At 42.5% G+C, this 19,483-nt stretch overlaps 1 protein-coding gene across 3 annotated transcripts in view; it reads right to left on the bottom strand.

The window, feature by feature from the left end:
- INPP5A (inositol polyphosphate-5-phosphatase A) overlaps positions 1 to 19,483 on the bottom strand; it is a 295,368-nt gene that overhangs the window by 229,571 nt on the left and 46,314 nt on the right. For all 3 annotated transcript variants that reach the window (XM_077350184.1, XM_077350186.1, XM_077350185.1), the window contains exon 2: positions 9,481 to 9,522. In XM_077350184.1, the coding sequence (XP_077206299.1) occupies positions 9,481 to 9,522 (42 nt within the window). The remainder of the gene's footprint in view (positions 1 to 9,480; positions 9,523 to 19,483) is intronic.

Here is a 19,483-nt window from a genome sequence, read left to right as displayed (position 1 = left end):
GTGGAATATGCTGCTGGCAGAGACGTGGGCCCCAAAGGAACTATCAAAGTTCCGCAGGGTCTGAAAAACAGCACTATTCCACAAGGAATACAGCTGGGGCCAGGACAGACAGACAAACTGTACACCCCATCCCAACCAGATATACTGAGAGGAAACACTGGGAGTTTTTTATATTACATATTATTACGGTTTTTATATTCTGATTTTAACACTGCTGCAGAAGTATATGCTGTACACCAGGGGTAGTCAACCTGTGGTCCTCCAGATGTTCATGGACTACAATTCCCATGAGCCCCCGCCAGCATTTGCTGGCAGGGGCTCATGGGAATTGTAGTCCATGAACATCTGGAGGAATACAGGTTGACTATCCCTGCTGTACACCATCCCAAGCCTGGATGCAGAGAGGGGTGGTTGATAAATCAAATAAATAAGTAAAAATGTATTAACTTTGTGCCAGGAACTAAGGATTCTGCAGTGCAAATGATGCAGCCTTCTGCTGGTGTAAAGAAATCTCTGCTGGCAGAACAAACCTCTACCATCAAAGCAAGGCTCCTTCCTCTTTGGAAAACTTCTCTGCCACTGAGGAAAGTGCCACTGGTACAAGAATAAACCCTCAATACAGAAGCATAGGCTGCACTCGTATGCAGGTTAAACAAGGGAACAAAGCTCAAATGAACACACTGGATCCATGTTTTTCAGTGAACACACTGAACTGAGCTATACATGGCCGGCCAACTAGGGAAATCATAACTGACTTACAACAGAAGCGTTGTTTTTTATAGCCTGCTTTTCACTACCTGAAGGAGTCTCAAAGCGGCTTACAATCGCCTTCTCTTCCTCTCCCTACAACAGGCACCCTGTGAGGTGGGTGGGGCTGAGAAAGCTCTGAGAGACTGTGACTAGCCCAAGGTTACCCTGGTGGCTTCATGTGGAGGACCGGGACACGAAACCCGATTCTCCAGATTAGAGGCTGCTGCTCTTAACCAGGCTGAAAAGGGCTCCCATGGTTTCATGGGACATCTCAATTGGCCAGTCAATTTTATTTATTTATTTATTTATTGTATTTATATACCACCCACCCTGAAGGCTCAGGGCGGTTTATATGAAACAATAAAATAGTACAGGTAACATCATTCAAGTAACAGTAAGGTGGTAACAACAACAATAACATTTACATAATAACAACAACAACAATAACATTAAAGGAAGGAGAAACTGCAAGAGCCTTAGCTCAACTCGTACTGAGACCCAGGGGTTGGGTGCATTTGTTAACAGTCATGGTAGGAGGGGAGGGCTTGGGGGCCATTTGGAAGTGATGGACAGGTCGACCTCAACCAAATGCCTGGTGGAGGAGCTCCCTTTTGCAAGCCCTGTGGAACTGCTTTAGTTCTGTCACGGCCCTGATCTCCTCTGGGAGCTCGTTCCACCATGTGGGGGCCAGAATGGAAAAGGCTCTGGCCCTGGTTGAGGTCAAGCGGGCTTCCTTGGGGCCAGGGACCATCAGGAGGTTGGAGGAGGTAGAGCGCAAGGCTCTTTGAGAGGTGTAGGCGGAGAGGCGATCCCTCAGGTATACTGGGCCCGGACCGCGTATAGCCTTGAAGGTGATAACCAAAACCTTGAGCCTGATCCGGAATTCAGTTGAGAGCCAGCGCAGCTGCTGGAGGATGGACCCTCCGAAGTGTTGATGTGAGGACCCTGGCAGCTGCGTTCTGGACTAATTGCAGTTTCCAGATCAAGGATAAGGGCAGGCCAGCGTGGAGCGAGTTACAGAAGTCCAGCCTAGAGGTGACCACTGCATGGATAACAGTGGCTAGGTGTTCTGCGGCCAGGTAATTTATGTAATGTAAAACAGTAAAAGTAAAAGCACGCCCTCAACTTCCTTATTGTTTAGCTGTGGGATCTAGAGAAAATGAACAGCAAAGTTGAAACAATTTGTCAGCATGAGGTGTTTGGGTTTGTTTGTTTTTTAAGCTCGAGTGAAAATAATCAAAGATTACACTTTCTAGAAAAGCCTGAGAATACCACTAAGAATTCTTCCTCTTTTTTCAAAGGAAACATTTGCATCACTTGCAGAAGGGCGGCTTAACTTTCAGTTGAAAGAGGTTACGAAATTATGTTGATACAACTCTATATTCAAATGAACTTTTCAGAAGGGAAGGAGAAAAAATTGTGGTTTGTGGTTTATCTCTATTTTAACTTCACAAAAACACACTATCTATGATCATTTTCCAGCTCCTTCTTATTGACTCGTGGCCTAAGTCCAAAAGCAGGCATGCATTATATAGCAAACGCCGATTTTTCTCTCTCCCCCTCATTTAGGTTAAAAATTTAGCATGCAACAGACCTTTGTAGGCAATAACAACACATCCCCCCCCCCCCTTCCCGGTATACTTCAGTTGCACAATCTCCATAAATGGTAACTTGTATTTTATCGTGTCTTCCTTGTTCTGGGCGGAGCAGGACTAGTTCTTTTTGAAGAACGGCAGTAGCACTATACATCAGGACATAATGATGGGAAAGCAACTGCGCATAGACTCCGTGACTGAGCAAGTTTGCCAGTCCCTCCCAAGCCATGCCATGATGTATTCTGAATAAAAAAAACCTGTAGATGCTTTGCTTGTGTGCATTGAAAGTGAGGTGGTCACTCTCCAGGTGGGGCCTGGGGTGCTCTCAGAATTAGTTTATTTATAGAAATCAGTTCCCCTAGAGAAAATGGCAGCTTCACAGGGCAGACTCTATGGTATACTCAGAGCCAAGAGCAGCCCTGTTTCAAACTTTTAACAATGGAGGAGCCCCTGAAATAATTTTTCAGGCTTCAAGGAACCTTGGAAGTGATGTGACCTGGCCACGCCTCCATGCCAAGCCTCTTCCCCTGAAGTGCTGTGTCACTGGGCGTGATATCACTTCCTGCATTAAATGACAGCTGTGAGGAGAAGTGAGGCAGGAGAGAGAGGTTTAGGAGGAAGTGGGCATGAAGATTCTGGCCCCTCCCAGGCACAGAAACCACAAGAGAACTCATGCTCGGGGGGGGGGGGGCAGCAGTGGAAGCAGCCAGACATCAAAGATCACACTTTCTAAAAAAGCATGAGAATACCACTAAGAATTCTTCCTCTCTTTTTTCAATGGGATCCTTTCTGGTAAAAATGCATAGAATTGCAGGCGGCAGAAGAAGAAGGAGAAGGAGAAGGAGTTGGTTTTTATATGCCACTTTTTTCTACCCGAAGGAATCTTAAAGTGGCTTATGTTCGCCTTCCCCTTCCTCTCCCCGCAACAGGCAGCCTGTGAGGTAGGAGAAGCTGAGAGAACTATCAGTGCTGTGGTGAGCCCAAGGTCACCCAGGTGGTTGCATGTGGGGGTGAACAAGATCAAAACTAGCTCGCCAGTTTAGAAGTCCACACTCCTAACCACTACATCAAGCTGGCTCTCTTCCTTTTATCTGCCCTGCTATTTCCAGATGAAGAAGCTCATGAATACTGTTGACCCTGGGGTATGGAGTAAGAGAGGGGGAAAGAGAGTCAAGGCCAGAAATTCATGCTGTGGACATACAAAAGTGGACATCATTCCATCTGCAGAAAGAAGCATAGAATGAGAAAAGGGATTTCATGAGGAGCAACAAGGAGAAGTGAAAGAACTGCAACAAAATCACTGGCTGCACTAGTGTTGTTTATATTTACGTGGATGTATCTGGTACTGATTACCCATTCCAGGCAGGGAAATCACCTCTTCTAGCAAAGAAACCAAAAACAAAATGGGAATCCAGTGAAATCTTAAAAGCCTAACAAAATTTGAGTCCAGAACAAAGTTTGAGTCCAACAATGTTTAATTTGGGGTATAAACTTGCGTGTGCATGCACACTTCTTCAGATATATTGAAACAGACTTCCCCAACCATTACATATAGGAGTAGGGGGTCAGTTGTAAGGAAGGGCTAATAGAGTCAAAATGCATAAGTAACTAAACAATAACTATAGCTAAGATTGGATTAAAGCAGTCAGTAACATTTGTTAATAGCAGCAAATTAGCATATATATATATATGTGTGTGTGTGTGTGTGTGTATAACAGTTAATAAAAGGGTTAACAAACAGATGCAAGAACTGAGTGACTTCGTATGTGTAGTGAGATAAGAACCCAATATTTCTGTTATGCCCTGGGGGGTTCCATCATCCTAAATGTTGTAATAACCAGTAATTCAGCAATCTCCCATGTTAGTTGGTTTTTGAAATTCCTTTGCAATAAAAGAACTGCTTTGAGGTTCCTCGTTGAGTGTCCTGGGCGGCTGAAGTGTTCGCCTATAGGCTTCTCAATTTTGTGATCTTTGATATCAGATTGTGTTCATTTTACAGTAAAAGGAACATGTGGATGAAGGAAGCTGAACTTTGCAGGGCCAACAGTTTACTACCCCCGCCTTCAAAGCATTCTTCCCTTAGTTGAGCTAGTATCAGAGCTCCAATGGGAAGGACAACTTCTGACTGAGGGATGTTTATTTGTTTATGTAAAACAATTGCATGTGACCTCTGGATGTAGCTCACAGCAATAACAGCAAACCCATTAAAAACATTGCAAGGAAAACAATAAAACAATTCAAGCCAATAATAAAAACAGGCTTATAAAAGCCAGTCAGGGCATAAAAGTACATCCATTGGAGCTGTCTAAAACGCTATTGATGGAACAATTCTTAGCTAGGAGCAGACCATAAAACAGATGGAACTCATTGCTTGAAAGCCTGGCTAAAAAGAAATAAATATTTAGGTGTGGTACCTACAGTCATGATCCCCAACCTGTGGGCCGCGGACCACATGTGGTCCTTCAACTAATTTGAGGTGGGCTGCGAAGGACGCCTTCTCCCCCCCCCCCCGGCCCTTTACTTCACCCCACCCAGCTCTTTACAACACACTTAGGGTGTCATTGTCTCCCATCACTCCTAGATGGGACTATATCGTTGCAGAGAAATAAGCTCAGGGTTCCCATTGATTTGTCATTGTCATGAGTTAAAATTTCCATGAAAATAAAATGTTCCTTATGTTCATTGTTGTGGTGTGTCTGTATCTTATTTTGAAGGGAAGTTTAAACATTACCATATGATCAGAGCACGTTACGGCAGTGGTTGAGAGTAGAGGAGTAAACTACCCCCATACCGCGCCTCAGTAAAATTGTCAAGCATTGAGTGGTCCCCGGTGATAAAAAGGTTGGGGACCACTGTCTACAGGAAAGTAATGTAGGTGCCAGGCAAGCCTCAACTTGGGTTATTACAAGGCAAGGTGCCACCACCAAAAAAGCCCCATCTCCTGTTGCCTTACCTTCTGTACCTTCTATACTCTCCATCCCAGCCTCTGTTTACTCTAAAAAAAGAGAACTCCCATTATATGCAATTGGAGAAGATGGAGGCTTGTTGACATATTAGATTCCTTTCCAGGAAATGTGATGATTATTTACGAATCTCTGAGCTCCTTTTTTCATTAATTTCAGCTTGGCTGTAGTGCAGCCTTTCTCTGTTTTTTTTTACCATTGAGAAACCTCTGAAGCATTCTTCAGGCTTCGAGAAAGCCCAGAAGTGGCATAATCATGTAGAATATGGTTGGGAAGTATAACTGGGTACATGTCCACCCAGGGCCTCTCCCCATCTCCTCCAGGCCCATCATTGGCCATTTGAGGAGGTGAGGCAGGTTGACATGACCATATATGGTCATATCACCCAATAAATGTTTAACAAATTTTAAAAACATGATTAATTTTAAAAAAAATTAACTCCCACCCAACCCTTTCAGGGCCATCAAGAAACGCAGTGTTTCATGGAACTCTGGTTGAAAAAGCCTGGCAAAGTGTAACAGACAGTGGTCTGGGAGAGCCAGATTTGATTCCCGACTCAGTCATGGGAACTTGACTTTGGGCCAATTACACACTCTCAGTCTAACCTATCTCACAGGGTCCTGGTAAAGATAAAATGGAGAAGAGGATAATGATGTAAGCCATTCTGGATGCCCATTGTGGAGAAAAATGGGTTTTAAATTAAATATATTAACAAACAATGGTTTTTTGGTACTTTCAGCAAATGCATTATAAGCATTATATTTATAAATATAAAAAATAAAATAAACTAGTAATCAAGCCCGCTGTAATAAAAATACAGCGGGCGCTAGGCAAGGGAACCCCCGGCAGCCGCGCGGAGGCTCCCTTGCTGGGGGCCTGACGCGTTGGGGGAGCAACTGTGAGCCGCGCGGTCGGCAGGGCGGGAATCGGCGCCTGCCGATTGGCCCGGCCGATGGTCTGTCCGGAGGAAGGGGCCAATCAGCACCCTTCCTCATCCCGGACAGAGCCCGCCCTAACTCCTCCCACTAAGCCCTTACGGCTTTATTTAGTCCGCGGTGCCTGCGGCGCTGCAGGCTGTGTTAAGATAAGAATCAAGGAACACAATATAAAGCATAACAAGAAGAGCAGGTTTTTATATCCCACTTTTCTCTACTCTGAGGAGTCTCAAAGCGGCTTACTTTCACTTTCCCTTCCTCACCCCAGAATAGACACCTTGTGAGGTAGAAGGGGTTGAGAGAATTCTGAGAGAACTGTGACTGGCCCAAGGTCACCCAGAAGGCTTCAGGTGAAGGGGTGAGGAATCAAATCCGGCTCTCCAGATTAAGGCTTGCCACTGTTAACTGCTACACCTGGCTGGCTCTCAACAAGAAGATTATTGTGACTTGAAAAGTAGCTTAAGTCATGAAGGTAGGGCAGCTTGCACAAACGGTGAGTCATCAAACTGGCAGGAAGCAATGAACAGGGGAGAAACAGCACTCCTGATGGGCAGCCATATATGGTTGTCCTTGGATTGATAGCAGGCTTATAACTAGGGCAGGCCTGACTGACATTATCAGGACATCAGGTCACCACAGCTACCAAGGCAAGGTAAATGGCACATTGTTTGCTGCCACCATTTTAGACTGACCAGCTCAACTTCATTTTGTTCTAGACAGTACAGTTCTCCAAATGAGTCACTATTGTAAACGAACCCACCAAGAAGTATTATGTGTTTCTGTAGCTTTGTATTTATTTATTTATTTACTACTGCCCTCAATTTATGCTAAAAAAATGGAAAAAGGAATTTGCAGTGCATTCCTAAGCAAAATTACACCCTTCTAAGTAGACTGTAGCCTGTGGTCTCGGAAGGGTGTAAACCAGTGGTTCTCAACCTGGGGGTCGGGACACCTTTGGGGGTCGAACGACCTTTTCACAGGGGATGCAGCAGGGCAAGCAGCTTGGCTGGGGGGGGGGGTGCCATCCACACAGCAGTCTTGCGGGGTAGATCGAGATAGAGCGTTTATCTGTCTGGAACAGCAGAAAAGAGTGAGATTGGCATGGTGGGACAAGAGGCAGATCTGAACTGAGAAACCCCAGAAAAAAAACAATTTATATACAATCATGAACAATGGATCTCAATGCCATTGGTCAGTTTTGGTTTAATTTCTGTGAAAGAACACTTGCATAATGGTTGGGGGTCACCACAACAAAAGGAACTGTATTAAAGGGTTGTGGCATTAGGAAGGTTGAGAACCACTGGTGTAAACTCTGCTACGGATGGCAATGTCAGTTGTCTAGTTTAACAAAGTAGAATCACAAACCACCTGTTCTACAAAACAAAAAACACACGCTAAAGTTAATTAGATATGGAGTAAGAAATTAAGCAGCAAAGCTTCTGTTTTGTTTTTTTGTATTGCAGGAAATATATGCAGTGTCACTCATGTCTAACCCTCAGACAACAATGCCACATTACAGCTGAAATGGTCTGAGTTCAGCTGAAAAAAACGGCAGTGGCATCCATGGATTGAACTCATCGATGGCGAAACTTCTAGTCATGCCTGGAGTGACCATGCTTGTGGGGTTCTAAAATGGGATGAGGATGGGATCCTTTCTATGTGGTGAACATCCTACCAAATCATTGTATGCAGGACATGACGTAGCAGTCACTTTTGTAAAGTAGAAAATGAGGATTCTGCCTATTTCTTTAGTTGGGCATTTCCCCAGGGATCCAAAGAAAAAGTGCTGTACTTCTTGATTTTTGTTTGTTTGTTAAATATTGCCAATGGCAAGGGTTGACAAGATTCTAACTATTTCTGGGAAACAATATGCTGCAGCCTCTCCTATTACTCTTCTAGCATGCAAAGCATTTCACACAGGAGGAATAGAAAAAATGTAATCTTTGCCACTGGCATTCAAGATCATTGGCTTTTTGGAGGACAGGTAGGTCTGTATTCTGAACATGCACATCATGTGGATCAACATTTATATGTTCTTCAGAATGCCTCCCCCATGGGTCAACAGCATTCATGGAGTTCTTCATCTGGATATAGTTTGATGGGCAGGGCAGATATAAGGAATGTGGAGTCAGCCTGCAATCCTATGCAATTTTATTAGGAAGGAGATTCCATTGAGCTGAATGGAACTACTTTCTGAGTAAACATAGAAAAGATCAAGCAGTGCACATAGTCCACAGCACCATAAGTATGGACAGTGTATGTTCAAATCCCTGTTCAGCCAAACATACTATTATTTATCCATCTCAGTTCTCCTCTCTTGAAAGGCAACAAGAAGAGAGGAGGTGACACGGCTTAGTGGAAGAGCAGCTGCTGTGCATAGAGAAGGCCCTATGTTCAAGCTCCAGGGGATGAGGTAGTAGCAACATGAAAGATGTCTTCCAGAAGATCCTGGAGGGCTGCTGCCAGATGCGAAAGAATCCTGAATTTGATAGGTCAACAGTATGGCAGTAGAATGCATTTTCATATGTTCTTGTGAAAACAGACCGGATGTAGTACGGATTAAAGTGATATATATTTTAAAAGCCAGCATTGTACAAACTGTCAGCATTGGACTCTGATAGTCATTTATGTTGAGCCTGGACCCCAGGTTCATTCTGCACATGTTGGATAATGCACTTTCAATACGCTTTAGAAAGTGCATTATCCACAATGAAAGTGCCTTATCCAGATTGAAAGTGCATTATCCAGCATGTGTGGCACGTGATCTGGGCTTCAATTCCTACTTTGCTTAGTGGGCTTTAGGGGCCAGTCATAAATCTTACAATCCCATTTACTTCACAGAAGACGGAGGGGAACCAAGCAAACTGCCCGGAAGTCCTTCATGGAAAGGTAGGGTTTCCTAATCCATCCATATTACTGCTGAGGAATGTCAGCATGTCACAAAGCAACATTAGTTCAGGTTGGAGTGTTCGTTTGGGGCGGCAGAAGTGCATCCAGAATGCAGGGGAGTCCCACCCAGACTGGTAGATCTGGCAACACTGCCTTGAGATTGGCTAGCCTGATCATAACCAGGGTGAAATCCCCAGTGATTTCTATGAATTTTACTTCCGGTCAAACATGTTTAGAACAACGGCATTTGTTATTATTTCTGTAAAGGCTTCTAAAATAGCAATGGTGGCAATATCAAAATCTTTTAAAATGCGATATAAAATTTAAAAAAATATATTTTTACAGTACCTGATAAAATTCCCGAAGCCAATTCTTCTGCAAATGTTCAGGCTGGAAAGTAAAATAAAACGAATTAGGCTACTATACAACAAGATTGAAAAGAACAACCTCAAAAATAAAGTCTGTACTCATCAAAGAAGAGCAACTGACTTCAATACACATGCTCACAACACACATGTAACACGCAACAAAAAGAGCATAAATGGGAGGGGTTGTGGTTCAGTGGCAGAACAGCTGCTTTGCACCCAGAAGGTCCCAGGTTCATTCCCTGGCATCTCCAGTTAAAACAGCTGCAGGTAACAGACATTAAGGAAGCAGGTGCTCACCACAACAGGCAATGCTGAGCAGAAAGACTACTGTCTGACCCTTTACAAGATAACTTTGTATGTTGAATCTGTTAACTTTTGAAAGCTGGTTGGGCTCTGACAGTCCTCACAGGATTGTCATGGGAATAACATGTAAAACCACAAATGCTTTGCTCTTCCTCAAGTCTTTGCTCTTCCTCCCAAATGCAAATGTGAAGATTAAAGAAACCATTTTATATTCAGTGGCAACAAGCATTCAGTCTGCAAATACTTTACATGGAATTTCTACACATCTTCTGCACTCCCATATATAATTGGGAGGAGCCACATGTTTGCACACTGGCAGGGCAGTGCAATCCTGTGCAGGTTGACTCCTAAGTAAGTCCCACTTTTTTCAACTGATCATACACCCAGGTTAAAATCCATACACTGCTAAAAATAGATTTCATTTCCTCCCCCCCTCCTTTTAATCAACCCAACCCAGTCTCTAGAATAACCACTCTTTAAGCTGGTAATCCTTTTTCCTGTGTTTCCCTGCACTGATTTTAAAGCTCTTACTCTGTGCTTGTGTTGATAAACCAAACTTATACCAGTGTACATGTAAAGCCACTTTAATTCCAAGCCTCTCCAAGACCATTCCAAGCCCTCTGCCTTAAATGGTTCGTGGATCTGGGTATACATCTACAAATCATGTCATGCAAAAATATATACAAAGATCTGACCTTTTTTTCCCCCTTCTTTCTTGCCAGACATTGTTTGGTTTTTACCATGTGTTCTCATAAAACAGTACTATAAATGCCATGGAGGCTAATTGGGCTTGCAAAAGAGTTTGAAGGCTGGAAAGTAGGAGCGCTATTATTGCAGCTAAGCTTACATAACGGCACAGATCCTTGCTATAAAATATGACTACTGAAACATAGCATCCTCACCTATTTTATCCACATTACAAATGTGCGTGTATCCCTCCAGTCATATCCCCCTTTGGTGGGAAACAAGATAAATACAGAGCATCACTGAAAACAAAGGGATCTATTGCCAGATAGGTAACTCAGGGCTGGGGAGAATATTCCACAAGTGAGGACCCACTATAGAAAAGATTTGTTGTTGTTAGGTGCAAAGTCCGACCCATCGCAACCCCATGGACAATGATCCTCCAGGCCTTCCTATCCTCTACCATTCCCCAGAGTCCATTTAAGTTTGCACCGATTGCTTCAGTGACTCCATCCAGCCACTTCATTCTCTGTCATCTACAATTCCCATAAGAGATGTTGCAAAGAAGGAACTCAGGGTATAGTGTGCATTGTTATCAGATTGATCAGAGCAGAGGAGAAATATATAAGGGCAGAAAATTAGCATATGTTGTGAGATAACAACCCTATGTCCCTATTCAGCCCTGGAGTCCGCTGACCTGAATCTGTGAATGGAATCAAGTTCCGCAATCTCATGTTGTAATCTCCCTTTGAAGCTTCTCTGTTTGAAAACTGCCAGTCTTAGATCAGCAGTGGAAATGGTTGTCTCTATTGCAAACACCTATTTTACTTCTTAGGGCAGGCCAGTATGCATAGAAAAGTGCCTGAGCAAATGACTGGAGTTCTGGGAAAGTCATATACCGTGTGTGTGTAGGAGCCATTATGAAGTGTTCTTCGTGTTCATCTCCTAACATCCCCATTTCTCCAGTTATAAAAAATGATTCCTCAGGTAACAGGAGCTGGGGCAAGACCTCTCCCTGCCTGAGGTCAAGAGCTGTCACCAGTTACAGTAAACAATGCTGAGCTCAGCAGACCAATGGTCTGACTCCATAGCCCTTAACACCCCACAGAAACGACGTGTGCAAAAATCAAAGTGTGTAGAGGGAGAACAGGTACACCGTCCAAGTATGCAGGCCCTGCTAGCCCACCTAGCACAATGGCAGGCTTGTGAGCATGGTGCACACTGGAAAAAGCAGGGCTCCCAATTGGAGCTCTTGCATGTCCACTTCCTAGGCATGTGTGCTCATAAACCTGAGAGCACATGTAGGCAGAGTCAGCACACTTGTTCCCACTCCCTTTCAGCATTCATTATGTTTTGTCTTGAAGACAAGTATGATGCTCTCAGAGCCTTTTTCTTAAACATAATAATAATAAGCGGGAAAGGGGGGGGGCAATGATGTTATTTAGAAGGTAGAATTCTTCAGAATAAGCTGCATACCAAAGCACTGCAGGGGGCTATTTTCGAATAGCTCATGTATTAGAAAAAAACAGTGATCCATACATTATCACCCAAATGAAGAGAACTCATTGTGTTATTTCAGGCTAAGGGCACTGCATTATTATAGGCCAAGGATTGACCTTACAAAAAAGAAATGACTGCAGGCAGGCCCTTGTTCAGAAAGTCACCGCAAGCCGGAAACAACTTGACAGAACCTAGCAACAACAAGGCCAAGGATAATCAATGTTTTCAGTGTGACTAGAACAGCAATTTTCTACTGCCAGGAGCCACATTTCTAGAAAAGAGCAATGCTCACCTCATGCTGCATTTGAAAACTAAACTAAGGTGACCAGATTGTCCCACTTTTGGAGGGACATCTGGGGGTACCTGGCAAACTGTACTTATGCTGAAATTAAAAATATATATATATTACAATACTATTTTTGTGTTCTATGCGTTCTATGAAACTTTTTGTTGCTCCATGTAGACCAAAATTTTAAATAAGAACCCCTCCCAGTCAATGGTGTCCCGCTTTACCAATGTTAAAATCTGGTCACCTTAAACTAAACAGAAGATGAAGCAATCAGTTTGGGACCCTTTCAATTTTTCTTTCTTTTTTCTTCTTTTAAAAAAGTTTTTTCCCCCAGTTATCACAAGAACCTTTTGCAACTTTTTGTAAAAAGAAAAGAAAAGAACAATATGGCAGACTGGGCTAGTAAGAGAAACAGGAAGTTGATTTTTACTGACTGGAATACAGATTAACAAGCCCCTGATGTACCACCAGGCCGTGGGGAGGCTTATAGCTGAGCACCATCTTTAGAAGCTGTGTGTGGAGGAAAAAGTGAAGAACACCAGAGTACCCAGGAAAAGAAAATTTATGGGCAAGGAAGGCAGTCAGTCAGCAGTGTTATGGAAAGGGCTAACTGCCCTATAAAATACTTTATGGCAGCTGTTTTATAGATGCCAAATAATTCCAGCATTACCTAAGGCGAGAAGAAGCGGAGAGACGACATCCTATTTCCTATCTCCAACCACCAATTGGGGACTTGTTTATTTTTGTTTGATGATTGCAAAATTAACACAGATTAAATTCTTAAATATTATGCAGAAAATTCGTTTCACTGGTATTTGGCCGTTAAAAAAATGTAAGATCACACGTGCCCACTACTGCTTGGAATATTTCTATGTATGAAAAGATGACCACGAACCAAAATTTAGTATACACAATTATAACTGCAAAATGAGGCCTGGACTGCCAAAGTCCATTTCCTCTTTGACCAACCCAAACACACCAATCGTTTTTTTTTTTGGGGGGGGGGGAATCACATGTTCCTACTTGAGAAAATATTTCCTTCCTTTTAGTAAGATCAAAATGTAACAAAATCCCACTAGTTTGGGGCGAGGAAGGAAGACTTCTTTTTCTCCTAACAAAACCATCAAACTGATTCCTTAAATTCAGGCCCAGAGTCCTTCAGCAGACACTTGGACAATTACTCAGTGAAGTCCTGGACCAGGACACGTGTGTTTTCATATGCATGGGTGCTGGTTTTCAGCAGCAGCAAACTGCAAGGAGGCTGGAATTTGGAGTTCAGGAGACAATTGCCCATGGGTGAGAGTAGCAGCGGCCAGTACTCAAAGCATGGGCTTACTGCTGTTGTTGGATACTGAATGGTAGGAATATTTCAGGGTGAAATGAAACAAAAAAACCCTTTGAGGCTGGACAAGTTCAAAACATTTAATAAGCAAAAGCAACAGAATTAAAAAAACGATGAATTTCAAAAACAATGTGAAAGACTTGAAGCAACTTCCAGAGGATCTTCCTCAGGGTTTTTATATTTTACTGTGTCTACACTTCCATGAAGTGTTCTACTTCGTTGGAACATACAACGTCATTATCTGGAAGTCACATTTGCTCATTTTTTTGGGGGGGGGAGTGCAAACTGTGGTTTGGGGGAGGGGAGTTCTGGGGGGAGTTCAAACTGTGGTCCTCAGCAGACCCCAAACCACTTCTCTCAGGAGCAGCTGTTGGTTGGGCTCTGCAAGGAGGCCAATTCAAAACAGGCCCTCTAGCAGATCCCAAACCCATCCTGCCAAGAGAGTTCTCTCCTCAGGATCAGGATCTCAGTCTTTTTAAATGCCCCAGAGCCAAAAAAAATTCACTGTTCCCAAATAATTTCTGAATCCCAATACTATACTATACCAGGAATATTGGGAAATACTCATATTTTCCCAGTCCAATATTTCCGGACCAGAAAAATACTGCTACTGGTTTTTGCACATGCCTAGTCAGGATGATTAAAAATAACATTATCCATTCTATCCTACTCTGGTCCTTAATACATGTCACCTATCCAAGACATTCATAATTTTCTACAACATTTTTAGCTCAAAGTATTTCCTCTTGTCCATCAACACATGCACAGGTTGTGAAACAGAACACTGGGCTGCTCTCCAGTAGGCGTCCTGCTGGAAGAAGGGAGAGAAGTGACCTAGTCCAATTTCCTCTTCATTGTCCCCCAAACTCCCGTAGCCACAAATACCAGCTTTGAGTGTAGGTTATACCGTATTGCCAGAAGCGAAAGGGAAAGTGATTTGCTTCTGCTGTAATGGAAAGCTGTTAGGTGAGGGCTCCTGCCAGTACTTTGTTGGGGTTGTTGGTTACCACCCCTTCCCTTCCCCTTGGCAGAAAGTGGGTGAATTAGTATTTTAGTCTGCCGTCAGATATTTGGAATATGTTCTAATTATACATTGTTTTATCGGGGGGGGGGGTTATTGGAGTTTTTACCGTTGTAACCCGCCACAAGCCTTTATAGGAAGTGGCGGGCTAAAAGTCTCAATAATAATAATAATAATAATAATAATAATAATAATAATAATAGAAAACATCCAAAAGAATCTAACCCCCCTCCCCAAAAATCACAAGGTGTCTTCACTGAATTTGTTCACCAGATGGCAGCAGGAAGACAATATCGTGAAACAGCAACCAAGAATCAAAATGTCAAATCTGTACACAAAACAAACCGCTGGGTTTTGTTTGTTCTGAAAGGTTGTTGAGACACTTCCAACAAACCCACAGTTGAGGCCAGGGTCACTTCTCAGTTTGGCTCTGCAAAGAAATGAAGCTGACTAGGACTGTGGTGGAAACCTCCGGGATGCAGTCGCTGGGGAATCAGAATCTAGTACAGATGTCAGCAAATGAAGCTGACAAAGTCACTTTGCCCAACCCACTCAAACTTCTGGGTGGGCATCATCATGGGCCATGTACAAAGACTCCCCATAATAAATCTAGCACTGTTGTTCCTTCTGGCTGTCCAGTAAGGGAGTTGATAGTCAGAGATACTGGATCTCACCAGGCAAATTCTGCATCCTCCCAAGCTTAGAATATTCTAATCTGATGCACTTTCTTCTTCATTTTGCTATTTGATTTTTTTCACTGCAGCAGAAAATATTTTATTTCCTGCCAACCAACGCTTATCTAAAAATATGGGTGGGCTTTTGTTTCCTTGTCCAGTCTTGCACAAAGAACCACCATTTACACACACACACACACACACACACACACAACAATAATGAGACAATATTACTGTTACCTTTCATTCATTATAATCAGTGAGTTTGATGTATTGTTCTGTTGCATTCTATGTGAACCACCCTGAGCCTTAGGGGAGGACGGTATACAAATGTTAATAACAACAACAACAACAACAACAACAACAACACGAAAAGGTGGAAAGCAGTAGGAAAAGAAAGACCAATATAAAATGGATTGACTCAATAAAGGAAGCCATGGTCTCCAGTCTGCGATATTTGAGAAAGGGTGTTAATGATAGGACATTTCGGAGGTCATTAATTCACCTGGTCACCACACATCAGAACTGTACCTCTCTCTCTCTCTCTCTCACACACACACACACACACACACACACACACAAAAATCTCTGTATTACTTTTTCCCAACCTTCCTCCAGAGTACAAAGAGCAATTCACATATTTTATTCTTCAAAACAACCCTACAAGGTAGATTATGGTAAGAAAGATTAACTGGCTTCAGATATGGTTGCCATCTTTCAAATGGGTTAAACAAAAAAGCCAAGTCCGTGTGGGGCAAATTTTACTAGTGTAATCAACAGCTTTTACTTTAATGCAAACAAAACACGCTGTCATCTAGGGAATGAATCCTCCTTAAGTTTTCTCAAACAATTTCTATTCAATATTGAGGCTGGATTTTCCAAGGACAACTAGGGCCCCTCCTCCAGCCAATGGTATTACATCCTGCATATCTTGTACCTGTGGTAGCTTGATTGTAGACTGAGGAAGATTTGGGGATTATGCCACCATTTTAGGGGGGGTTATGGATTTTATGGGGGTTTTATGGATTTTTAGCATGAGGGATGTGACTTATTTTATTGGGGTTTGTTTCTGCTTTGTGTAACCCGCCACAAGTCCCCAGAGACTGGCGGGGGGGGGGGGATCCAATAAATAAATAAACAAACAAATAAATAAATATTGTTTTCATTGAACTTCATCTGGAGAACTAAAAATATGTATCATGACTACTGAACTGCAAATAGGCAAATGCTCTCAAATGACGTATTTTAAGACATTTGCCTATCAGCAGCTCAGGGGACATGATTAAAAAAAAAAAAGTTCTCCAGACGAGATTTGATGAAAACAATATTTGTTATAGTAAGCCGCTATGAGCTGGCAGGCCATGGAGTGGCGACCTAGAAATAGAAACATACATACATAGAGTCATACATAAATAAATATTGACTAGAAATTATTTGAGAACTAAGACTTAAGGAGGATTTATTCTCTAGATGTTTTATTTGCAGTAAAGCAGAAGCTGTTTGATTACATTCGTAAAAACTGAAGGGGGGACTCTATGGCATTACAACTGCTGAGGTCTCTCCCTCTCCCCTCTCCCCTCTCCAATCTCCATCCCAACATCTCCAGGTATTTCCCAACCCGGATTCGGTTACCCTAGCCCTAGATCACTCAGTGAATTTCATGCTAACGTATGGGTTTGAGCTTGGATCTCCCAGTTTTAGTCCAGCACATGGACCACCACGCTATAGTGGCATGATATCCATAGAAGAAATGGAAACACCACCCATGGCAGCTGATCTAATTCTTTCTCTCCTCCCTCCCACAATAGGACCCTAGCCAAGACAAGTGAAAGGAGTAATGGAAAGTGCTTTTACCCCAACCAGTGTTTCTGCCAGGCCTTATATGGTTAACAGAAGGTCTCGGGATCCTAAAGTTAGCATCTTCATTTGTTTGTTAGTATGTTTTTTGTTTTGTAGTGCGTAGTGTTCAGACCAATTCATGCCAAGGGCTCCCAGTCTCTCTTCCCAATCCCCCTTCCATTCCTTCTGCAGGATTCTTTTTCCAATTCTCAAAGCATGTGGAATCTCTCATAAAATAACAAGATACATGCACAGTTCATCACTGCTTCCTCCCATTAAACACCATTTTGACCTTTTCCCTGGAATTCAGTCCCACCAAAGTTGCCTCTTTTTATAGAAAGATTTCCATTTTAATTTGGAGTCTTTTTCTATTGCTTTTGCTTGCACCGTCAGACAAGAACATAACGCAGGAAGCTTGCAAAACACATGGGTACCACATGAGCTGGTAAACTATTGAAAACAAAGAACTTTTACAAAAATACTCCTCCCAACATCCATGTGTCTTACAAATATTGTGCGAGATATAATAAAGAGCTACAATCAGGTCAAAGGGGATAGATAGAACAGCCCCCTATAACAGAGAGAGAAAATGTACTCATCAATCCTTTAATGGTCTTTAAAATCATGCTTTGTAAAGGAAGTTTTCTACAACTATCGGTAGTGTTTCTAGTTAATGTAGGATTAGGAGACTACTGGACAGTTGAACCAAAGGGCACTCTTAGCTTTTAATGGCCTTTTCAACGCTCAAAGATGAGCAAGTAAATGAGCCTGAAATGATGTTGTTGATGTTCTTTGGCCTACTACATAGGCAAATAAGTTTATCCTTATCCAAAAGATAAACAGACACAAAACTAGCATCAAGAAAGACTGAGTAACCAGTAAGAGAACACTTCAACTTTCCAGGACTTTCAAGTGGGTAACCTCAAAGTAGCTGTTTTATTGCAGAGGAACTTTAGGAACAGACAAAAAATGAATTTCTACCAAACCAGATGAAAGAAGGCAATCACTACAGAAAAGGAAACAAAAACAACTGGATTAAAGCAAAGAAATTGAAAGAAAGAGATATGACATGGGTTAATAACACTTGACACCATGTCTTTGAACGTGAGTTGCCCCGTACAACTGTGAAGGCAGGATTGTGAGGGGGGGGCAATCAGTAAAAGATCTTTAAGGAAAAAGATTCTACCTTAAAGGAACTGTGTGAATCCATCACCTCAACTCTTATGAACATAGCCCCAAGGGATACAGAATGCCGCCTGATTTCCTAACTACGATTAGGATATAGGGCTTGCAAACTCCGTTCTTATCTCTGTTGAGCTCACACACTTTTCATTCCTTTCTCATCAGGATGAACTCCCCTCTCCAACATGGGATAGTGGTTCAGAGTGATGGACTTCAATCTGGTGAGCTGGGTCTGATTCCCAACTCCTCTACATGCGGCCAGCTGGGTGACCCTGAAATAGTCACAGCTCTCTTAGGGCTGTTCTCACAGAGCAGCTCTGTCAGAGCTTCCTCAGTCTCACCTCCCTCACAGGGTGTCTGTTGTGGGGAGAAGAAGGGAATGTGATTATAAACTGCTTCAGGTAATGAAAAACAAGGTATTAAAAAACAGCTCTTCTTTGTCTCTCTCCATGAAGCTAAATTCTGTACTGGTGTCTTGGCCAACATTGGTTTGTTTCAATCACATTCTCTCCCCCACACACAGAATCACTGCAAATTATTGGTTGGAACTAATTATGGTTAGCAAAAAATGCCAGTCAGATGCAGTGCTAGCTTTGCAAGTGTGTATGTGTGTGTGTGTGTGTGTGTGTGTGTAGGAGAAGGGGAAATAAGAGTAAGGATAAAGAAGTACCTATGAGGATCTTCCAACCAGACAGTTTCAAGGTACCAAGAGTAAAACAACACTATGGTTTTGTGACCTTCAAGTTCTGACTCTCACCTTGTCGTGTGCAGCAGAATAACCCATAATGATATTTCTAAATGGAAAGAAACCAAAGGTCTGGCACCCTGGTGAAATTACAAAATAGAATTTAAGAGAGAAAGCGACACTGAAACACTAACAACGATTTTTATCACCATATTTCCTTCTGTGAACAACACCTATGTTCTAGCTTTTAAATTAGAATTTTCACAAGTCTCTCCTGAATTCTACAGACAGATAAGGTTTCTGGCCAAGAACAGTAACTCAAAAAAAAAAAAATCCTCAAACTGTTCATTAGCAGTGGAAAATTACAATCTATCTCCAAGTTACTGGCAAAAGCCCTGGGATGATACAGAAATAGCCAGCATTAAAAAACTATCCATCCCCAAAGCAAGTGACATAATGGAAAA

The sequence above is a fragment of the Paroedura picta genome, chromosome 8 (assembly GCF_049243985.1).
Source record: "Paroedura picta isolate Pp20150507F chromosome 8, Ppicta_v3.0, whole genome shotgun sequence".
NCBI lineage: Eukaryota > Metazoa > Chordata > Lepidosauria > Squamata > Gekkonidae > Paroedura > Paroedura picta.
This window is presented reverse-complemented; position numbering and strand designations above follow the sequence as displayed.